The sequence below is a fragment of the Pinus tabuliformis genome, chromosome X (genome assembly GCF_031772625.1).
Source record: "Pinus tabuliformis cultivar Carrire ecotype Pingquan chromosome X, CPIR1, whole genome shotgun sequence".
In the NCBI taxonomy this organism is placed as follows: domain Eukaryota; kingdom Viridiplantae; phylum Streptophyta; class Pinopsida; order Pinales; family Pinaceae; genus Pinus; species Pinus tabuliformis.
The window spans coordinates 410,766,610-410,786,742 of NC_142308.1; the positions used below are offsets into that span (position 1 = coordinate 410,766,610).

Here is a 20,133-nt window from a genome sequence, read left to right on the forward strand (position 1 = left end):
AACAGAGTTTATCTCACAGTTAAATTTACTAATTTACCAACATTATACCTCACGAGGGGCATCACATCTCCCCCTCCTGAAGCTCTACATCGTCCCGATGTTGCTGTCTAGTCAAAAATAGTCTGGGATAAGTTTCCCTCATACTCTGTTCATCCTCCCAGGTGGCCTCGTCAGGCCCAAAGTGCTGCCATTGCACTTTAACCTGGTGGATGGTCCTTTTCCACAGCTCGACTCTTCTCCGATCTAATATGTTCACTGGCTCGACCATGAACTCTCCTTCCGGTTCCACCTGAAACACACAGTATTCAGTTAGCTGCTTACTAGCATTCTAATTTAGTTTACGTTTATTAACAGCCTTTTCTTACCTGAATATCCTGCCAACTTATTATGTGCCTAGGGTCATAAACATATTTCTTTAAAACTGATACATTGAAGACATTATGAACTCGGATATGGCTGGGTAGGGCTAGCTGATAAGCTACTGGCCCCACTTGCGCCAAAATCTGGAAAGGCCCACAGAAACGAGGTGCCAGTTTGGCACAAGCATTCCATTGAAGAGTACTTCTCCTAGCTCGGATTCTGACATACACATGTTCACCAACCTGATATTCTTTAAATGTCCTCTTTCGATCTGAAAATCTTTTCTGTCTGTCCTGAGCTATCTTTAAATTAGCCCGGACCTTTTTGACCATGACCTCCATTTCCTCTAGCATCTCAGGACCCAACAAGAGTTTGTCCTCCGGTCCACCCCAACTGGATGGTGTGCGGCATTTCCGACCGTAAAGCACTTCGAATGGACTCATCTTCAAGGATGCATGGTATCCATTGTTATAGGAAAATTCCACCAGATGCAAATACTCCTCCCATCGAGTAGGTTGTTGCATCACGTAAGACCTCAACATGTCTTCCACCACTTGATTCACCCGCTCAGTCTGCCCGTCGGTTTGCGGATGATAAGCGGTGCTGAAGTTCAGTTGAGTTCCCAGCCCTTCAAACAAGGTCCTCCAAAAAACTGATGTGAATTTCACATCACGATCAGATATTATTGTTTTTGGCAGCCCATGGAGTTTGAATATATTCTGCATAAAAATATTTGCGATTTGAGCCGCACGATAGGTGGATTGTACCGGTATGAAGTGAGCTGACTTACTGAGTTTGTCTACTACAACCATTATAGAATCATTATTCTTTTTAGATTTTGGCAATCCCGTAATAAAGTCCATGGTGATGGTCTCCCATTTCCATTCTGGTATAGGTAATGGCTGTAGTAAACCCGCAGGGTGCTGATGTTCAGCCTTAACTTGCTGGCACTCTAAGCATCGCGCCAGATATTCCATCACATCCCTCTTCATGCCTGGCCAGTAGTACTCTTTCCGAAGCGAAGCGATCAATTTTTGGTAACCCGGATGTCCCACATAAGGACTTCTATGATATTCATCCAGAATCTTTTCTTTAATATTGCTCTGATTGGGTACATAAACTTTCTTTTTGTAGCACAAAATTCCGGCTGCATTTAAGGTGTACCCTTGTTGCATTATGTGGGTGTTTAAATCCTGCACCAGTTGTTTCTTTTGTAGATAAATCTGATCTTGAGCAGCAACCTCTTCAATTTCTTTATCAAGGGTGAACCGTCCCTTACTAATACCGATTTCATAAAGGCAGTGCACTTTTCGACTCAATGCATCAGCTACCCGGTTTTCTTTTCCTTTCAAATGCTTAATTTCAAAATCAAAACCTCCCAAAAAGTCCACCCATCTTGCTTGTCTTGCGTTCAAGGTTGGTTGACTAAAGTAGCTAGTCAAACTATGATGATCAGTCATCAACAAAAATTTCCTTCCCACTAAATAATGGCGCCACATCTTCAGCGCATGCACCACCGCGGTTAATTCCAGATCATAAGCGGAATACTTCTGCTCATGCTCTTTTAACTTCCGGGATTCATATGCGATTACCTTTCCTTCCTGCATTAACACCCCACCTATGCCCTCCTTACTTGCGTCTGTACAAACTACATATTCTTTCTCTGGGTCTGCAACACTCAGCACAGGTGCGGTGGTAAGCAGGTATTTGAGCTGCTCAAAGCTCCGCTGACATTCTGCTGTCCACTTAAACACTTTCCCCTTCTTTTGCAAAGAAGTGATAGGGTATGCAATCCTGGAGAAACCTTCTACGAACCGTCGATAATAACCAGCCAACCCCATGAAGGATCGAATATCTGCTACATCTTTGGGTGTTGGCCATTCCATTATGGTTTTGATCTTTTCGGGATCCACAGCTATACCTTCTTTGGTGATGATGTGTCCCAAATACTGGATCTGTTCTTTATAAAAATCACATTTGCTAAATTTGCCATATAACTGATGCTCTCGTAGTGTCTGTAACACTATTCTAAGATGCTCCTCATGCTCCTTAATATTCCGGGAGTATATAAGTATGTCATCAATAAAGACTAACACGAACTTGTCTAAGTATTGGTGAAATACACTGTTCATCAAGCACATGAATGTCGCAGGTGCATTAGTCAACCCAAAAGGCAGTACCACAAACTCGTAGTGTCCGTAACGAGTACGAAACGCGGTTTTGGCTATGTCCTCATCCTTAATTCTGATTTGATGATAGCCCGACCTCAGGTCGATCTTTGAAAAGATTGTCGCCCCCTTCACCTGATCGAACAACTCATCAATGCGGGGTAGTGGATATTTGTTTTTAACTGTCAGTTTGTTCAGCTGTCTATAATCTATGCACATACGAAGAGTTCCGTCCTTTTTCCTAACAAACAACACGGGAGCCCCCCAAGGAGATACACTGGGGCGGATGTACTTCTTATCCAACAGCTCTTGCAACTGCATCTTTAACTCAGTTAATTCCGGCACACTCATCCGGTAGGGTGCACGGGATACCGGGGCTGCACCGGGTACCAATTCGATGGTAAAGTCCAAATCCCGCTTGGGCGGCAGCCCTGGAATTTCCTCTGGAAATACATCAGCAAAGTCTTGCACCACCGGTATATTTTCCACAGTCGTAATTTTATCCTCAGACCCAGCGTACCCCACCTGTATTGCATATATTTGGCATTTCTTTCGCACACTTCTAACTAGCTGCGAGGCCGTAATTGGCCAGATCTGCACCGGTTTTTGGATGCCTTGAATCTCTTTTTCCACTCCCTGTTCATCTCGGTAAGAAATTGTTTTTGTCTTACAGTTAATTACAGACCATCGCTTCTCCAACCAGTCCATTCCTATCAGCACATCATAAGATCCAAGAGGAAGTACATTCAGTTCTATTGTTATTGTCTGACCAGCTAACCTTAGTGGACAGTTGCTGACCTTAGTCAGTACTCGTCTTTTGGCCCCCGTGGCCAGCTGTACTAACCAGGGATTTTTAAACTTAATAGTCTGCAAACTGCAGCTTTCCACAACTTTGGGACTTACATAGCTTAAAGTAGCTCCTGGATCTACTAAAATAGAAACAGTTCGATCAAAGATCTTACCTTCAAACTCGATCATGGTTGGCTGATAGTCAGCTTGTCGATCCTCAAGTGCTGCATTTATTCTGGGTATGGATCTGGCCACGTCTCCCACTGTAGAAGCTTCATAGATCTGGGACAACTGATCGCTATCCTTCCGATGAGGACAATTTCTTATATAATGGGGTCCGCCACAACCCCAACACTGAACTGGTGGCCTTGTCGCACCTTCATTTTCCATTCTAACCTGCTGTTCGCTATATTTAGATTCAGCAGGTGGCTTAAATCTGATCTGACTTCTCGATGGGTTTTTAGTGCTGGCCCCTTTCGAGAATCCTTTGTGGAGGCTGCTGCGAGTTCCCTTATTTCCCACAGCCATTCTGCTGCTCTTCCTGTCCGCCCAGCGCTTCCCAAAACCTTCTCCTTTTTGTTTGCTCTGCTGGTAACAGAGTCTAGCCTTCCGAATTGCTTCATCCATCGTCTTCGGATTATCAAACTCGATCCTTTCTCGCATTGCCAGAGGTAGACTGCTAACAAACCGCTGCACCTTAGCCTTCTCTTCTCGAATATACGGTACATAACGGAGCAGGGATGTAAATTTGGTTATGAATTCATCTATGGTCTGCTGTCCAAGACGCAGATCATGGAATTCTCATGCTTTTTCATCATAGAAGCGTTCTGTCAGGTATTTTTCCTTAAAATATCTTTGAAAAGCCTCCCAAGTCACATCCTGCTCACTCACCCCCCACACCATCTTGACTTCTTCCCACCATAATGTGGCCTTGGCCTGCAACTGGAATATAGCCAGTCGGGCCTTAAGATGGTGATCATATTCGTACACTTGGAAATACTTATTCATATTAATTAGCCATGCTTCTGCAGCTTCCTCTGATTCCCCATCGAATTGAGGTGGCTTAATCTTCCGAAACTCACCTTGTAACTCTATTCGCGGTCTTTTTGGAGTTTGATATTCGGAAGCGTTAACAGACTTCTCACCTCGCGTTTCTGCCCTTTCCTCTGCTTCCTCCTGTTCTGTATGATAGCTTTGTTCATCTGTGACTCGTGTCTGTTCAGGTCTAGGAGGAGACTGTTGATGATGTTGTTTGTCTGATAAGCTTTTCAGAATCCTCTCCTGTTCCATATTTAATCTCGCATTGTCCTCACGCAAACGGACCATTTCGTCCTTCAGCTCCTGGACTGTCCTCAATATAGCCGAATCAGTGTTACGGCCTTCTGCTCCCAATTGTACCCATAGCTCAGGATTTCCTTGAGAATGAGCTGCATTATCAGGTTGTTCCAGGTTCCTATGAGGAGCGCTACTTGTTCTTCTCATTCTGCTGTTACCTGTACAAAATTAACTAATTCAACAGCTGTGATTATATATTTCAGTATATTCTTAATTTGGTTGTCATGACACTATTTAAACGTTACTGCTTTTTTTTTTTAAATTTACCCGAGGTCACAGAGTTGTAGCCTGGGCTCTGATACCAATTTGTCACACTCTATCACAGAGGTAAAAAAAAAAATTTATTCCTACTTACCAACTTACAATATAACATGCATATAAACCTTGTATTGAGATTTTCCGTGCATTTGACATATATGTGTATATATATATTGGCACGCACATCCTAATCAGCACGACTAAAACTCCACTCGACTTATTGTAATGGTTATACTTTGGATTACATGCATGCATGGTTAATCGATTCCCCATACCCATTTATTAAAAAGGTATATACATATATTAGTTTTGAAATGTGGCGGTCATGGGTTTCGAAGCCACGGTAAGTCCCGGGTACTGTGGACTGTTCACCTTATCAAATGCAACCTTTATGGCATTTACCATGTGTTGTACTGAGTTGCCTTTTCGAGACGCGGATGCGGTGATGCCCTGCCGCTTACAGCGCTTGCTTGCTGTATGCCGTCCACCTAGCTAGATCAATGGTCAGCCTTTGCACTGCCATGTGCGGTGGCGTGACCCCAGACTCCAAGTGCTATGAGGCCGGGTACCTCGATCTTATTGTTTCGCGCTCGTAACTCTTCCCGGTTCCTCCTTACCGATCAGACGGTGGAGGGAAGCTCAGTCAGATCGAAAATTGAGGTTATGCCACGAGGTAGGGTTTTGCAATGAAATATTTAAGGGTCATTTCGTTTTCGACTTGTTATTGTTTCCATTTCGGAGCGACTGTATGCTACAGAAGTCTTCGGCGCGATTGTGTGCTACCGAAGTCTTGGTGGCTCTCTGCCATACCGGAGTTTCATTCTCAGCCCAGAGCACGATAACATGCTGCGGCCTCTCCTTTCGGCTCAGGTAAGGTCGTTTCAAAGACAATCCTCATGATTTCAGACTTAACCATTTCTGCTGCTAATTATTTTTGCCATTGTTCTCAGCCATTCCGATAAGGTTCACAGTTTAATTGTCTTAATGTTTCAGGAGGGTGCTTCGGCAACCAGTCGGCGTTGGAAAAAGGTCTGGCTCTTTCACCCTCAGCCGTCCTGCTGCAGGTAAGAGCGGGTTGTTTCCCATAGGTCCTGCTTTCGTATTATTTTCATAGGACATTGTCTGAACCACTGTTCCACTGAACAGGGATGCCGGGGTTCTTGTTCTTATAATCAATTCCTCCGCCATGCGTCCAGGGTTTCTTTACTGAGGAACTACATGATTCATTTTTCCTAGTTTGTATGGTTATTGTATCTAGTTGTTTTGTTTAATGCTCAAACTCAGGCGGAACTCCGCCTAGGCACGGTTCGCCGATTAATTGTATATATGTGTACTGTTCTTAATCTAGTATCTGCCCGACTCACAGACGTTGCCTCTTAGAAATATTGTTACGGTTTTGTAATATTAATCCTTTATTGTTTCGGCTACAAACTTGTTCTTGTGATACTGGTATTTTGGTATAGCTAAGGCTCTGCATTCAAAATGTTCTCGGTGTGAATTGCTTTCTCCACAGATTTTATTTGAACTCATTTGTTATACGAGTCGCACTCGAATTCTTGTCAGTTATATTAATTATTTGCAGTGGTCAGATCTTGGTTTTGTTTCGGCCATGGTGCCCTGCCGGCTAAGCATACGCTTACGCCCCCGCAACAGAGACACCTTAGGGCCTGAATCTTTGCAAATAACTACGCGCATGCATAATATATTGATCTTTCCTCTGTTACACGAACAGGAATCTCTTCGCCTGTAAGTTATATTTATAATATGCTTGTACATAATCTCATACAGTTGTTTTACTTATGTTTTAGCAGAGATACTGATATCACACCAGAGTTTGTACTCTAGGCTGCCGACGAATGTTCGGTCGCTCTTGCTTGTTTAATAGTTTAAGTTTTCCACTGTTCATTGCTACTTGGATTCGGAATAAGAAACATATCTATGCTGTTATGGTTCGTTTTTTTTTGTTTCTTTAAATATTATTCGCTCTAGAAATTACAGAGTAGGATTAACTAGTTCCTATCTGTTCAATATTTGTTTTACCGACTGTAATACAAGTTCTCTGCTCTATATATATATTCAACGCTTGCATTCTTGAATGGGATTAAAGATACGGTCTATGCCGAGCACAAAGAGAGTTTTTTTAAGAAAATAAGCAGTTTGTTTCCCTCTGTTTTGTTTACTCACCACAGATAAATAAAGTCATTTCTCAGTTAATTAACTTAATAAGCCATACCTGTTTAGCCGCAAACCTGTATGAAATGCTTGTCAACCACCCGTCCGTAGGAAGATCCTTCTCGATCTTCCACCCCCAAGCACACCTGCAGATCTCGTCTGCAATTTCACTGGCTATGCCAAATCTCGCTATCTGATCCTAACCAGACATAGCGAATACAGGAATTCTCTTCCTCACAACATGCCATCTGGTCCCTACCAGACATAGCACTTTCTTTTTTCTTCTGCCATCTGATCCTAACCAGACTTGGCATTTTCCCTTTTTCCTCTTGGGGTCTCAACTGCCCCCTCAAGGTAGTTAGGGTTTCTTTTTGTTTAACCACCTCCACAGTGATTAGCCACAGTTAATCATATACTCAAATTGAATAATGCTAACACAATTAATTACCATAATGGTTAACAATACTTAACAACGGAGTTTTTATATTTCATCAACAGAGTTTATCTCACAGTTAAATTTACTAATTTACCAACATTATACCTCACGAGGGGCATCACACTTATTTTCTTTTAAATTTCTTTTATACAAATACAATATTTAAATAAATTTAAAATTATGTATATATATATATATATATATATATATTGTGAAAGGCGTTTATATATCAACTTAAGGTGGAAGGGCCTGGTTGACTAATTTTTGTCAATATATTTGGACATCGGAGATTAAATCTAGGAAGAATATATTTGGAATATGCTTACTCTGATTTACATATCGACGTCTCAGGGATGAGAGAGAATGAAGCAACTAGAAAAATTAACTTCTAAAATTAATTCATAAAAATTAATTGAAAGACCAGATAGTGTTGATCATGGCGTTTCCATATCCAGGCAACATTACAAATTCAATCAGCTCCGACGATTACATGAATCATCAATGTTACAAATTAGGTTAATTTTGTATCGATGTACAGGAATTGATAAATAAAGTAAAGGGCCTTCAGAGAAAAAGTAGTTGCAAAAATAGTAAACAACAATAACTAGGATATGGCCTGAAAAAATCAAAATCGTGAAAAACAACAAAATGGTGATAAATTTTGTGCTTCCATATACACATCTTGGATGTGTGAGTGCACAGTTCACTTCCTTATGAAATCCAACATTGGTTTGGTTATAACACTATATAACTCTCAACAACCTGTTTGTTCATCCAGTGTGTGGAAAAAATAGGTTAAAAATGGTGATAAATTGCAAAAAGTCAGACTCCAATAAAAAATGAGAAAAATGGTTGTAGTTGATTAGCCATTCTCATAATATATCTGTGAAGGATATATAAATCACACTTATTAGTTCAAAAAGCATTGGCCAAAAATTTTTCTTATACAATTTCTACTAAAAACTTTACTTAATTTAAATCTTTCCTTTAAAAATTTCATCTTTTATAGATTCCTAAATAACACATTATTTTCATTGAGGAATTGTTACATTTATTTGAATTAGCCAGTTACTCAATAATGTATCACCATAACACAACGAGCAACATCTAGATGAGTAGATAAACTATTATTGCAATTTAATTTTGGCTTTGTTTTTTAATACCTTTACATTAAAGTATACTTGGGCCGCTTTCCCTTCTCTTTCTTAATGCATCAGAATGCCTTTTCATCTTGGAAAAGAAATAATATCTATTTTAGTGAAAATGTAAATTACATTTTTCACGTGTTGTAGCACAATCCGACCATGTACAAATAGGTCATAAACATATCAACAGGACCATGTACAAATAGGTCATAAACATATCAACAGTAAAAGTTTAAATGCTACCATACTGCTGCATACATGGATACATAGCATTCAGCTTGCCATTTTGTAGCCCCAACAGAAACAACATTCTTCTTCATTCCTTCCTAAAATAGATATTCTTAAAAAGACTTAATATAAAATCTGAGATAGATATGCTAAAAAAGTCTTCATATAAAAGCTAGAGACTTATCAAAATATAGTCTCTAAAATGTCTTTTACATCACATCAAATACATTACATAAAAACAAAATTGTCAAAAGGTTTGGAATTTGGTTTGGAAATCAAAGGAAGGCCCAACCGCTTTAATCTGATCCCCACAGCTTGAGTTGCACATTGTGAGGGCCATCTGTACTATTCACTTAACGAAGAACAATGGCAGAGTTTCTAGAAACCTGTGGATGATTACTTTTCTAGATATGGCATCTTTAAAGGTTTATTTTTAAAATCACATTAACACGGGAAGTTGTTTCCTCATCCCATTGACATAAATAATGTTTATTAAGAAGATTTTTGGCATAAATCACATGTAGAAAATCTTTGTTTATGCTTTTCGAACCAACTAATGTGGTTCATCGTCAGGAACCAACAAGTGTCTGCTTGGTTCCTGATGATGAACCACACTAGTTGGTTCGAAACATGTCGACAAAGGTTTTCTACATATGACTTACGCCAAAAATCTTCTTAATAAATAAATAATGTTAAGGTTTTCTACATATGACTTACGCCAAAAATCTTCTTAATAAATAAATAATGTTTGGTTTATTAATAGTCTATTGGTTTAAATCACATGTAACCTTTTTATGTTTAGTATAGCACTATATTAATTTGACTAATTTTATGATCATTTTATTTTTCATAAATTTGAGGTATGCCGTAATTATTTTTTAATATTTAATATGTATAAAAAAACCAATTAGTTGGTATGGTTTAAAATAAGCCAAAAGCATAACTTTTTTTATTAATTTAAAATTAAAATAATTTTTTTATTATGCATGTAATAATTATTTTAATTTTTAAAGATGTAAATGAAAGAATAAAAATAAAAATTATTTATGTGAATTTTAAATTAATTTTTTTTTTTTTAATTTTAATTTAAAATTAAAGAAAAAGGAAAGACAAAAAGAGAAGAGAATAGCAATGTTACTTTATATAAACATTAATATTATAATTATATTTTTATTTAATTTTAATGAGTTCATTCATTAATTAATAAATAATAATAATACGTAACGAATTATTAATACGAGAAAAAACAGTTATGGCTGGCTTTAAATAAAGATTTTGGTTTTCCGCCTTGTACATAGGACACAATTCAGGACTAGATTCAATGTTGCAGCGGCCAGAAGGAAACTTGGCGAAGGAAACTTGGCGTAGGATCTGTATTCTCTCCATGTGGAACATATGGAAATGGCGAAACCACAACATCTTTAAAGACACAATCTTATCATGTTCAGAAATCATTGACAGGATATCTGTTAATATGGAAGCTCTCCCACTGAAGACTACAAAGCATAAGAAGGATATCCCTGATCTGCTATCATCGGACCACACATCTTTCCCAGCCGCATTTTTCGACAGGGCCGCTCAGTTGGGTACATGCGGATGTGGTTTTATCATCATGATAAATGAATATACTCACTTCTCCACATACTGGAATGGAGGACTCAGCTCCAATAAGAAAGCAGAAGCCATTGCCCTTGCAGGTCTATTAAAGTTATGTCTCTTCCTTGATATACATCAGGTATTAATCTTTGGTGATTCGAAAGTATTGGTGGATTCGGTAACAAAGAAAAATCATATTATGGTGCCACACCTGGCTGGTTGGAGGGATAGGATCAACTATTACTGGAGCTACATGGTCGGCAGCTCTATTGAGCACATCTGCAGGGAAAAAAATACAAAAGCCGATTCACTTTCTAAAATGGGACTCCTTGCTTCACCTGGTATATGGCATTTAGAGATTTTCTCTGAGGGAAAAACCTTCCAGATCTGTGATTTTGCATTTCCGGAATTCTAGTCACAGTTGATCTACATGCCATTCAATTCTCAAACTGCTTATGCTCTCTTTTATTATGTTTTCTTCTTACAGGCTTTCCACATGGTAAACTGTGAAAGTTTTTTGGACATATGTTGTTTTTAGTTTTGGATATGCTGCCATTAGTACTGATCTTATGAGCTTAAGTCTATTTGGACTAATGGCTTTATATAACCATCGCCATTTGTACTGATCTTATGAGGTTAAGTCTATTTGGACTAATGGCTTTATATAACCATCTCAGATGTATCTTTTTATTGGACCTTATATCTCTCATATAATATAAAGCTTTTTCGTTTCTTTAAAATAAAAAAATTATGTTTAGAACAATCTTTTTTAGACAGGATGATTATAGCACTCAATAAATAAATTTCACCTATTTTATGATGTTCATTTATTTTTTTATCAATTTGAGGTATGTAGTAATTATTTTTTGATATTTAAAATATAAAAAAAATTAGTTGTTATCGTTTAAAATAATCCGGAAAACAATTATTTTTATTAATTTAAAATTAAAATCAATATTTTTGATTATGTAATAATTATTTTAATGGTTAAAGATGTAAAAAAAAATATTTATTTGAATTTTAAATTAACTTTTTAGGATTTTTATTTAAATTTAAGGTTAAAAAAAGAGAGAAGAGCAATGCTACTTTATACAGACATTTATATTATAATTATATTTCTATGTGAAATTTATAAAATTAATTCATTCAATATTAATAACTAATTAATAAATAATAATAACAATTAAATAATTATTATTAATATTATTTATTAATAGTAATTAGTATTAAGTAATTATTATGTATTAATAATAATTAATTATTAATAGTTATTAACTTAAGAGATTAATTTTAAAATCCCGAGGCATTATAAACTCAAGGGAACAATAAACCCAACGGATCAACACTATAAACCCAAGGGATTATAAACCCACAGGGAATAATATTAAACCCAAAGGATAAATATTATAAAACCAAGGTATATAAACCCTAAGATAAATATTGTAAACCCTAAAATAAACATGATTGACCATGGTTGATTTCCATATTCACACAATCTTTGTCACAATGTAATGTTGGACTATGGTTAACCATGATTGATTTTCATATTGAGACAACCTTTGGCATAATGCGACATTGGACAATGATTGGGCATGGTTGAAATTGGTTGATTTTCATATTGAGACCATCTTTGTCACAATCTGATGTTGGACAATGGTTGACCATGAATAACTATGGTTGTCACACTATGATGTTGGACCGAGGGATTGATAAACTCAAGGGGTATGGGTCATTAGATTGATAAACCCAAGGGTTTGATATTATAAACCAAAGGAATTAATTCTATAACCCAAATGTATTATAAACCTCAAATGAATCCTTATATTAATAAAACCAACAGATAAATATTATAAACCCAAGGGATTAATACTAAAAACCCAAAGGATTATAAACCCAAGGGATTATCATTATAAAACCTAGATATATAAACCCTAAGATACATACTATAAACAATAAAATAAACTTGGTTGACCATGTTTTACCACGATTGATTTTCGTATTTAGACAATCTTTGTCACAATGCGACATTTTACCGTGGTTGATTTTTATATTGAGACAAAATTTGTCACGATGTGCCATTAGACCATGGTTACACACATTTGACCATGATTATAAGCCCAAGGGATTTATATTAAACCCTAGATAGGATTAATATTATAAACCTTATGAATAATATTATACCCTATAAATATGAACCCTTACATTGATAAACCCAAGGGATTGATATTATAAACCCAAGGGACTAATTCTAAAACCCCAAGGTATTATAATGAATAATATTAAACCCAAGGGATTAATAGTATAAACCCAAGGTATATAAACCTCTTAAGATAAATATTAAAAACCTAAGGAAATAATAAACCCAAGGGATTATAAACCCAAGGGATGAAAATCAACCATGGTCACATTGTGACAAATACTGTCTCTTGGTCCAATGTCACATTGTGACAACCATGGTCATCCATGGTCAACCATGTTCCAACCTTGTTATCCCATGAATAAAAAATAAACATGCATGAGGAATCTTTGGAAAATGCATTCAAATTATAGGCTTCTATGTCATGAGGAAGAAGAGGATAAAAATCAAGAGGAAGAGGTAGGAACAATAGAAGCAACAATGAGAGAGAAGATTCACAACAAGAAAGGAGATCTGATCAAAATCCTCATAAGTCAAAGGGGGACATCAAAGTTTGCAATCATATCAAAGGTATGAAAAATAAAAAATTAAGTGTTATTATTGTAATAAGATGGGTCATTATGTACATGAATGCAGAAAGAAAAAAGTTTATCTTAATAGAAAAGGTGCAAACTATACTTGTGAAAAATGAGAAAAATATTTGTTACATTTAATATTTTTCAAGAATTATCTAATGAAATATGGTTTATAGATAGAGAATGTAGCAATCATATGACAGGAAACCAAAGCATAATTAAAACTATGGATGATAAATATTATAAACCCAAGGGAATAATAAACGCAACAAATTAATACTTAAAACCCAATGGATTATAAACCCAAGGGAATGATATAAAACCCAAAGATTGTATCAATATGAAAATCAGCCATAGTCAACCATGGTCAACTAGAGTCCAATGCCACATTGTGAGAAAGGTTGTCTTAATATGAAAATCAGTCATGGTCAACCATTGTCCAACGTTGCATTGTGAGAAAAGTTGTCTCAATATGAAAATCAATCATGGTCAACCATAGTCCAATGTCCCATTGTGACAAGGATTTTGTCAATATAAAAATCAGTCGTGGTCAACCATGGTCAACCATGTTTATTTTAGAGTATATAGTTTTTACCTTAGGGTTTATATATCTTGGGTTTATAATATTTATCCCTTAGGTTTATAATATTTATCCCTTGGGTTTTTAGTATTATTCCCTTGGGTTTATTATTCTCCTAGGTTTATAATATTTATCCTATGGTTTATATACCTTAGATTTATAATATTAATCGTTTAGGTTTAATATTATTCCATTGGGTTTATAGTACCTTGCTGCTTTAGAATTAATCCCTTGGGTTTATAATATCAATCCCTTAGGTTTATCAATCTAAGAGTTCATATTCCTAGGGAATATTATAATATTGATATATGCCTTCAGCGTATATCAACCATAATTACTAATGTGGTTGTCCTAGTATTAGATACCTTTTACAAATTCCCACCCTCTAAAATTAAAATTTTATAACAATATATGATCAATGAATTTTTTAAGTTTGAGTGGAAATGGTTATCGGTCCCTCATTCTCTATAGGAAAACCATTGTTGGCTTTTCGGACTCCACTCCCTTGATATTGAAAATGTTGGGGGTCCCACATTTGATTTGGAGTGTTGATCTTCATATAGGTGGTTTTGACAAACATCTAATCTGTGAACCCCCCTACCTTGTTAAACTCCAATGAGATAGTGGGCCGTACATTCCATCGATTTTGAATGTCATTTGGGTGTTGAACATTGTGAACCACTTATTAATACGATAATTGCATAGAATTTATGTTGACTCCACTAGATTAACATTTTCAAGTTCTCAGAATATGAGACCATACCTATTTGCATAAAGGTTCATCATACTCTACTCCTTTTATGCCATGGATATGGGTATGAAGCACCATTTCATTATTTCAGGTTTTATTATGTTAATTGGGATTATCTTGGGTGGTTGGGGGAATGATTTCCATCCTCAACATTTATATTCAATTGTTGTAAATAACATGTTGAACTTATAATGAATATATTAATATTTGGGATAATGTTGTTGTTGAGTTTCTGTAGAATTTATTTCCTTCATTGTTAAATTGTGGTATTTTAACGTTACTGTGATATTTTAATTCATACAAAATCCACCATTTAGAATCATGTAAAAGTTATGGAGAGAATTGTTTAATATATCAAGAGTGTCTATCAACTTGGTATAAAATATTATGTACTATCGAGAATGCTTATTTCTAATTTATACAATTTTCATAGATGATGTGTATTCAAAATTTTAGTGTTGTCAAAGTATAAACATATACAAGAACTAAAAATATTACTAAATATCCTTATTTAGTTGCCAAAGGTTTTTTTAATAATTCTAAAATTGAATCTCATTACCTTCCTTGCATAACTTGTCATGGTTTTTGTTATCTTTTCATTTTGTTGGTTAAATATTTTTCCATGATAAATTGTCTTACGAACTCCAATTTATACTATTTTTCCTCAACCATATTCAAGCTCTAGTAGGGATAAATAGAAGCTATTAATTTAGAAAATAAAATAAAAGTGAAGGTGATAATATTTAAAAGAAATTCCCCACCTCACAAGACTTCTATAACCAAACTCTTCAACAAACACCAATAAAATGTTAAGTTTTACAATAAGATGCAAAAAGTGTTTTTTTTTTTCAAACTTCTTTTATATAGTTTTAATCATTGGAACAATTGGCTGACACAAATATAATTTATTATATTACTAATTCCTATTTTTCACCCAGCCATGTGTAATTGATATTAACAAGTGAAAAAATAATTACTTATTTAAAATTATAAAATAATGAATTGTCCTTTTCCATCTTCCATATATGTCAAATTTTTTTTTCCACATACAGCCACTACTTTATAATTTCTAAATTTAAGTATTTTTAATATATCCTAATCTTCATCCATGGGGCTTTGGATTGACGGTGAATGGGTGTACTGTTAAGGTACATCTTGCTATAGGTCACCGGTTCAAATCCCCGTGGGTACTTAGGTAGTATTATATATATATATATATATATATATATATATATATATATCCTAATCTTCTTTTATTTTTAACATTTTTATTTAATTTTGAATTCTTATCCCTCTCTCTACTTCCTCTTTTGTGAATGCACTAACAAGTACTTTCTAGATAACCAAAATTACTTTATTTGTATTTCAAGTACATCCAATATATATCTATTTTACTAACAACTTTTAATAGTCTAATTCCTTTCATTTTTGTTATGAGATACCCTATATTTTGAAGTGAATGGATTAGGTCAAAATATTGACTCACTCTAGGCTAGAGATGGAAATAATAGGAATTATAAATCTAATCATATATTTCATCTTGGCTCTAAATCCATAGTCCAATATTGTTAAAATTAGAATGTGGTTTAACTTTCAACCACATAATCAAAGTATGATGCTATATTTAAGAGATATAACAATATTACATTCACTAGTAGAAAATGAGAAATTAGTGACTAGGTGACTAAAAAAGTTAGTCACCACAATTTTTCCAAGTGAAATACTACCAAAAATGAGCAATATTAAGTGACCCAACTAAAAACGACTAACATAAATGACTAATTTAGTCCCAAGTTAAAATATACGACTAGCTAATAAGTAATACAATTAAAAATGACTAACGTGAATGACTAATTTAAACTAAACTATGAGTAGCTTCTAATAGGGTATTTTTGAGCTCTAAGTGAAGTTCCCCGAAAATAATGGGCTACTTACAACTAGTTGAGTTTATTGATAGCATTATTCACATATTTGAGGATATTTTCCACCTCCTTAAGGGTTAGCGGATATCTTGTTATGTGTAAACCTCATGTTCCCTTGGCCTCCTTACATGAACATTCTTTCTTGTATTAGGGAGGTCTTCTATAGTTTTTATTGATGTCCTCATGCCAAAATTATCACTCTCTAGGCCTTCAACATCATTAGGTATAGCCTCTATGTCAAGTTGCCTCCTTTTGCTCAAATGAAAAGAAAAATTAACCTCAATAGTGGCAACATAAGCTACCATAGAAATTGACAAACTGTTAAAATATAATTTTCGGCTACTCTAAAATCTAAAATCGACCTTCTATAAGTGCAAGCTTATGTGATACATAATGTTTATAAGGAGAATCTTCAAGACAATCACATTGGAATTTCTCAAGTCGACACATTTTGAACCACTTAGTGTGGTTCATCTTCAGGACTTAGATGGATTGACTCATCTAAGTAAAGTAAAAATATTGTAGAGATGAAAAAAGAGTATACAACAAATAATTATAATGGATATAAAATAAATAATATTTTATACCAAATTTTAATATTAAAGGCAAACCAATATGTTTAATTTAAAGTTTCACGTTAAAGATAAATATATTAATTAGAAAAAGAAAATAAAAAAACCAACTAATAAAATAATAACATGTAATAAAATAATAACATATAATATAAAATGGAAAAAAAAAAACAAAAAATTATATCATTATAAATTAAATAATATTTAATACACAATTCAACGTTAAAAAAAATCATATATATTTATATGGGAAATGAAAAAAAATCAATAAATAAAATAGACCTATTAAGATTTAATCCACGTCATATTAAAATTTAATTTCTAGCTGCTCTTCTTCATTACCAGGTTGGTAATTTCCCGCTCGTCTTATTCGTACCGGGTTGGGAGAGAGTTCGATGCTCTTTCTCTGCTCATAATCTCTTAGATTCCACTGCAGAATTCAGGAGAAAGGTGTGGATCCTTGAGTTGGGTTTTAGATTGGGTTGTAAGATCCATTGTGCATGATCGAAAGGGGTTTGAAATCTCAGGAGGAAAAGGAAGCTGAGAAGGTGGTGCTAATAAAGTGGGAAATACTATGAGTTTGAAATAAAAGGGGAACAAGGGGAGTTCGAGGAAAATTGAGTTTTTCGGAATAAGTTAGATCAATCTGAGGAATCTAGATAGGCATATTAGCAAGGTATGGATGAAATCAAAGGCCCAAAAACCAAAGAGGAATGAGAAGTTGACCTTAAAATAGATATCACAAGTATTATCACAAAGCACACATTTGGGATTGTTTATAGAGGAGTTTATGGCGATAAAGATGTTGCATGTATGTTTATTTCTTTTTTTTCCATTCCCTAAGTTAATTTGTTTGATCAAATTTCATTTGTTGGAAGTTAATTTTGAATCCAATTACTTCATATAATTGTAGTTTTTTGGCCTAAATATAATTTAAGAGAATGTACAGACCCCAGCATGGAACTAGGGCATCACACATGAAATTCTCCATCAAATCTGTCTTATGCAACAACCCATTCCATACATGGATCGTTGAATATTTCACATAACATGCTTTGTAAAAATCACTCCAATTATTGGAGTATCATGGGCATCTCACCTACCAATATTTTATAGGTTCATATTTCTTCATTCACTAAATACTTTGCCACCACACATAGTAAATCCCTCTAACTATTCTTCTTCATAGCCAACGCTGCACTCCATGGATGGATACAGGGAGATTTCAAATTTCATGTTGCTGCAGAACTTGCTCATCACCTTGTGCCACAACATTTTCATCAATGTTGTGTCTCCTCCCATGTCATCATGATTGTATGGATCTACTGAAGTGAGCCATGTTGAAGGAAACACATCTAGAACAACATGTAAAGTGATAATTTAAAGTTAATTGAGGATATGTTAACCAATAAACTCATATAAAGATACTTAAATTTAGGATATGTTTAAACTTAAGATACACACACATTCTTGAATTTAATAGTGAACTTTATCTGGATTTCATTGTTTCAAATATCATACATTCACCCAGGTCCAAGAGTAAAAAATTTAGTGATGCGATTCTAGGGAAAACAAAGATTATAGAAGTTACCATCAATTTCACATAGGGAGAATGTTACGTGGATGCAGGGATCAGTGTATTAGCAACACGATCATCCGTATCATTATTGTGCTACCCTCCCTATCCCTGGATTGGTTTCTCAGGCTATGGTACATCAGTGTCTCGACTATCATTTAGGAAAGGCTTCTCAAATTTTGGGATTTTAACAAGAAAACCTCCATGACAAGTTATTTGGCCTCAACTCGATTAAAAACACAATCTCTTGGAGTAAATATTTTTCTATTGCACTCTCAGGGAAAACCCTACATGTCAAGTCAGTCGTCAGAGTTTTTGAAGGGTGAGCAACATGGAAGGTTATTCTCAAGAATTGTATCACCCCAAGAGTCCCCTTGTGCATAAAAGTTTAAACTAATTTAAGTATTTAGAATTTGGATTTTTACTCCTGCTTTGGAACTAATTAAAGGAACCTTTGTTGCTGACGACATTTGAAATGAATGGAAAACCACTAAACATGAACTAGTCTAGAAGTGTAAATCTTTTCATTTGGCCTTCCATTTAGTGACCATTGTCCTTGGTGGTCACCTTTTTTTCTATTTGGAAGAAAATCCCAAGAAAAATTAGTATGTTTCTTGGATAAGTGGTTGCTCAAAAGAAGGATTAAGATAACTAGGGACTTGTATGAATCTCATACTACAAAATGGAGGATTGTCCAACCTGAAAGGTATAGTTCAATATTGCCAACCTAGATAGGCTAAGAATTGAAAATATTTAGAGATTTACCATGGATAATATCTTAAGCTTTGCCTTTAGGGGCCACAGATTGGAGATGCAACCAGAAAAGGCTTCAATAAGCATAAACCTACTAATGGATATTGTTGGTTGGCCACAAGGCTTGTGCTTGATGTAATGACTTTCAAACCATAGAATGGAATGTCTAGCTAACCCTCAAGGTTAAGTTCAATCTTTCCAACCCAGACATGCTAAGAATTGAATGGATTTAGAGATTTATCCTAGATAATCTCTTCCTTAAGATTGGCCTTTAGGAGCCACAGGCTTGGTGGCAAGACTGGAGATGTAGCCATAGAATAGGTCTATTGATGGATACTATTATTTAGGCACTAATACTGTGCTTAATTTAAGAATAAATAAAATATGAAGAGTCATTTCCAATCAAAAGACTTGGTTGCACATACTTGAGGCTATTTGTAAGCTACCCTATTGCCTAAAAAATCCTTCTTTGCATGTCTGGCACTTGGAAGCCTGACTGTTGGACATCTGAAATAGTTAGTGGCACCTTAGTATAAATCCCCATGTGGGTAGATGAAAATATTAAAAACCTATTTTTTGTACTCTAACTTAGCCAAGACAACCTAGGAATGGGCCTTTAGGTTCCGTACCAACTTCCTTTTTCCTTCTCCTGGAAGGCTGCCCTTTTATGAGATAGACTTCCTTGGGCCCTTGAGTTCAATGCAACATAACTACCAATTAGAAGTGACATTCTCTATCATATTGGGAAAACAAGAAATGAATTCTTATTTAAGAATGTGC

The 20,133-nt window shown here is 35.2% G+C and overlaps 1 protein-coding gene across 1 annotated transcript; it reads right to left on the reverse strand.

Moving 5' to 3' along the window:
• Nucleotides 1-478: 478 nt before the first annotated feature.
• On the reverse strand, nt 479-4,799 carry LOC149140267 (uncharacterized). The gene is made up of 5 exons (XM_089450942.1): nt 4,209-4,799; nt 3,491-4,091; nt 3,273-3,367; nt 1,805-3,164; nt 479-579 (listed from the first exon to the last, which is right to left on the reverse strand). The coding sequence occupies exons 1-5, from the start codon at nt 4,797-4,799 to the stop codon at nt 479-481; spliced, it is 2,748 nt and encodes a 915-aa protein (XP_089307068.1).
• Nucleotides 4,800-20,133: the final 15,334 nt, after the last annotated feature.

Coding starts and splice junctions, on each gene's coding strand:
- LOC149140267 (XM_089450942.1), bottom strand. CDS start 4,799: ATGAGAAGAACAAGTAGCGCTCCTCATAGGAACCTGGAACAACCTGAT. Junction 4,092..4,208: donor AAGTCAAGATGGTGTGGGGG/GTGAGTGAGCAG, acceptor CGTCTTGGACAG/CAGACCATAGATGAATTCAT. Junction 580..1,804: donor GTTGATGACTGATCATCATA/GTTTGACTAGCT, acceptor TGTGTATGTCAG/AATCCGAGCTAGGAGAAGTA.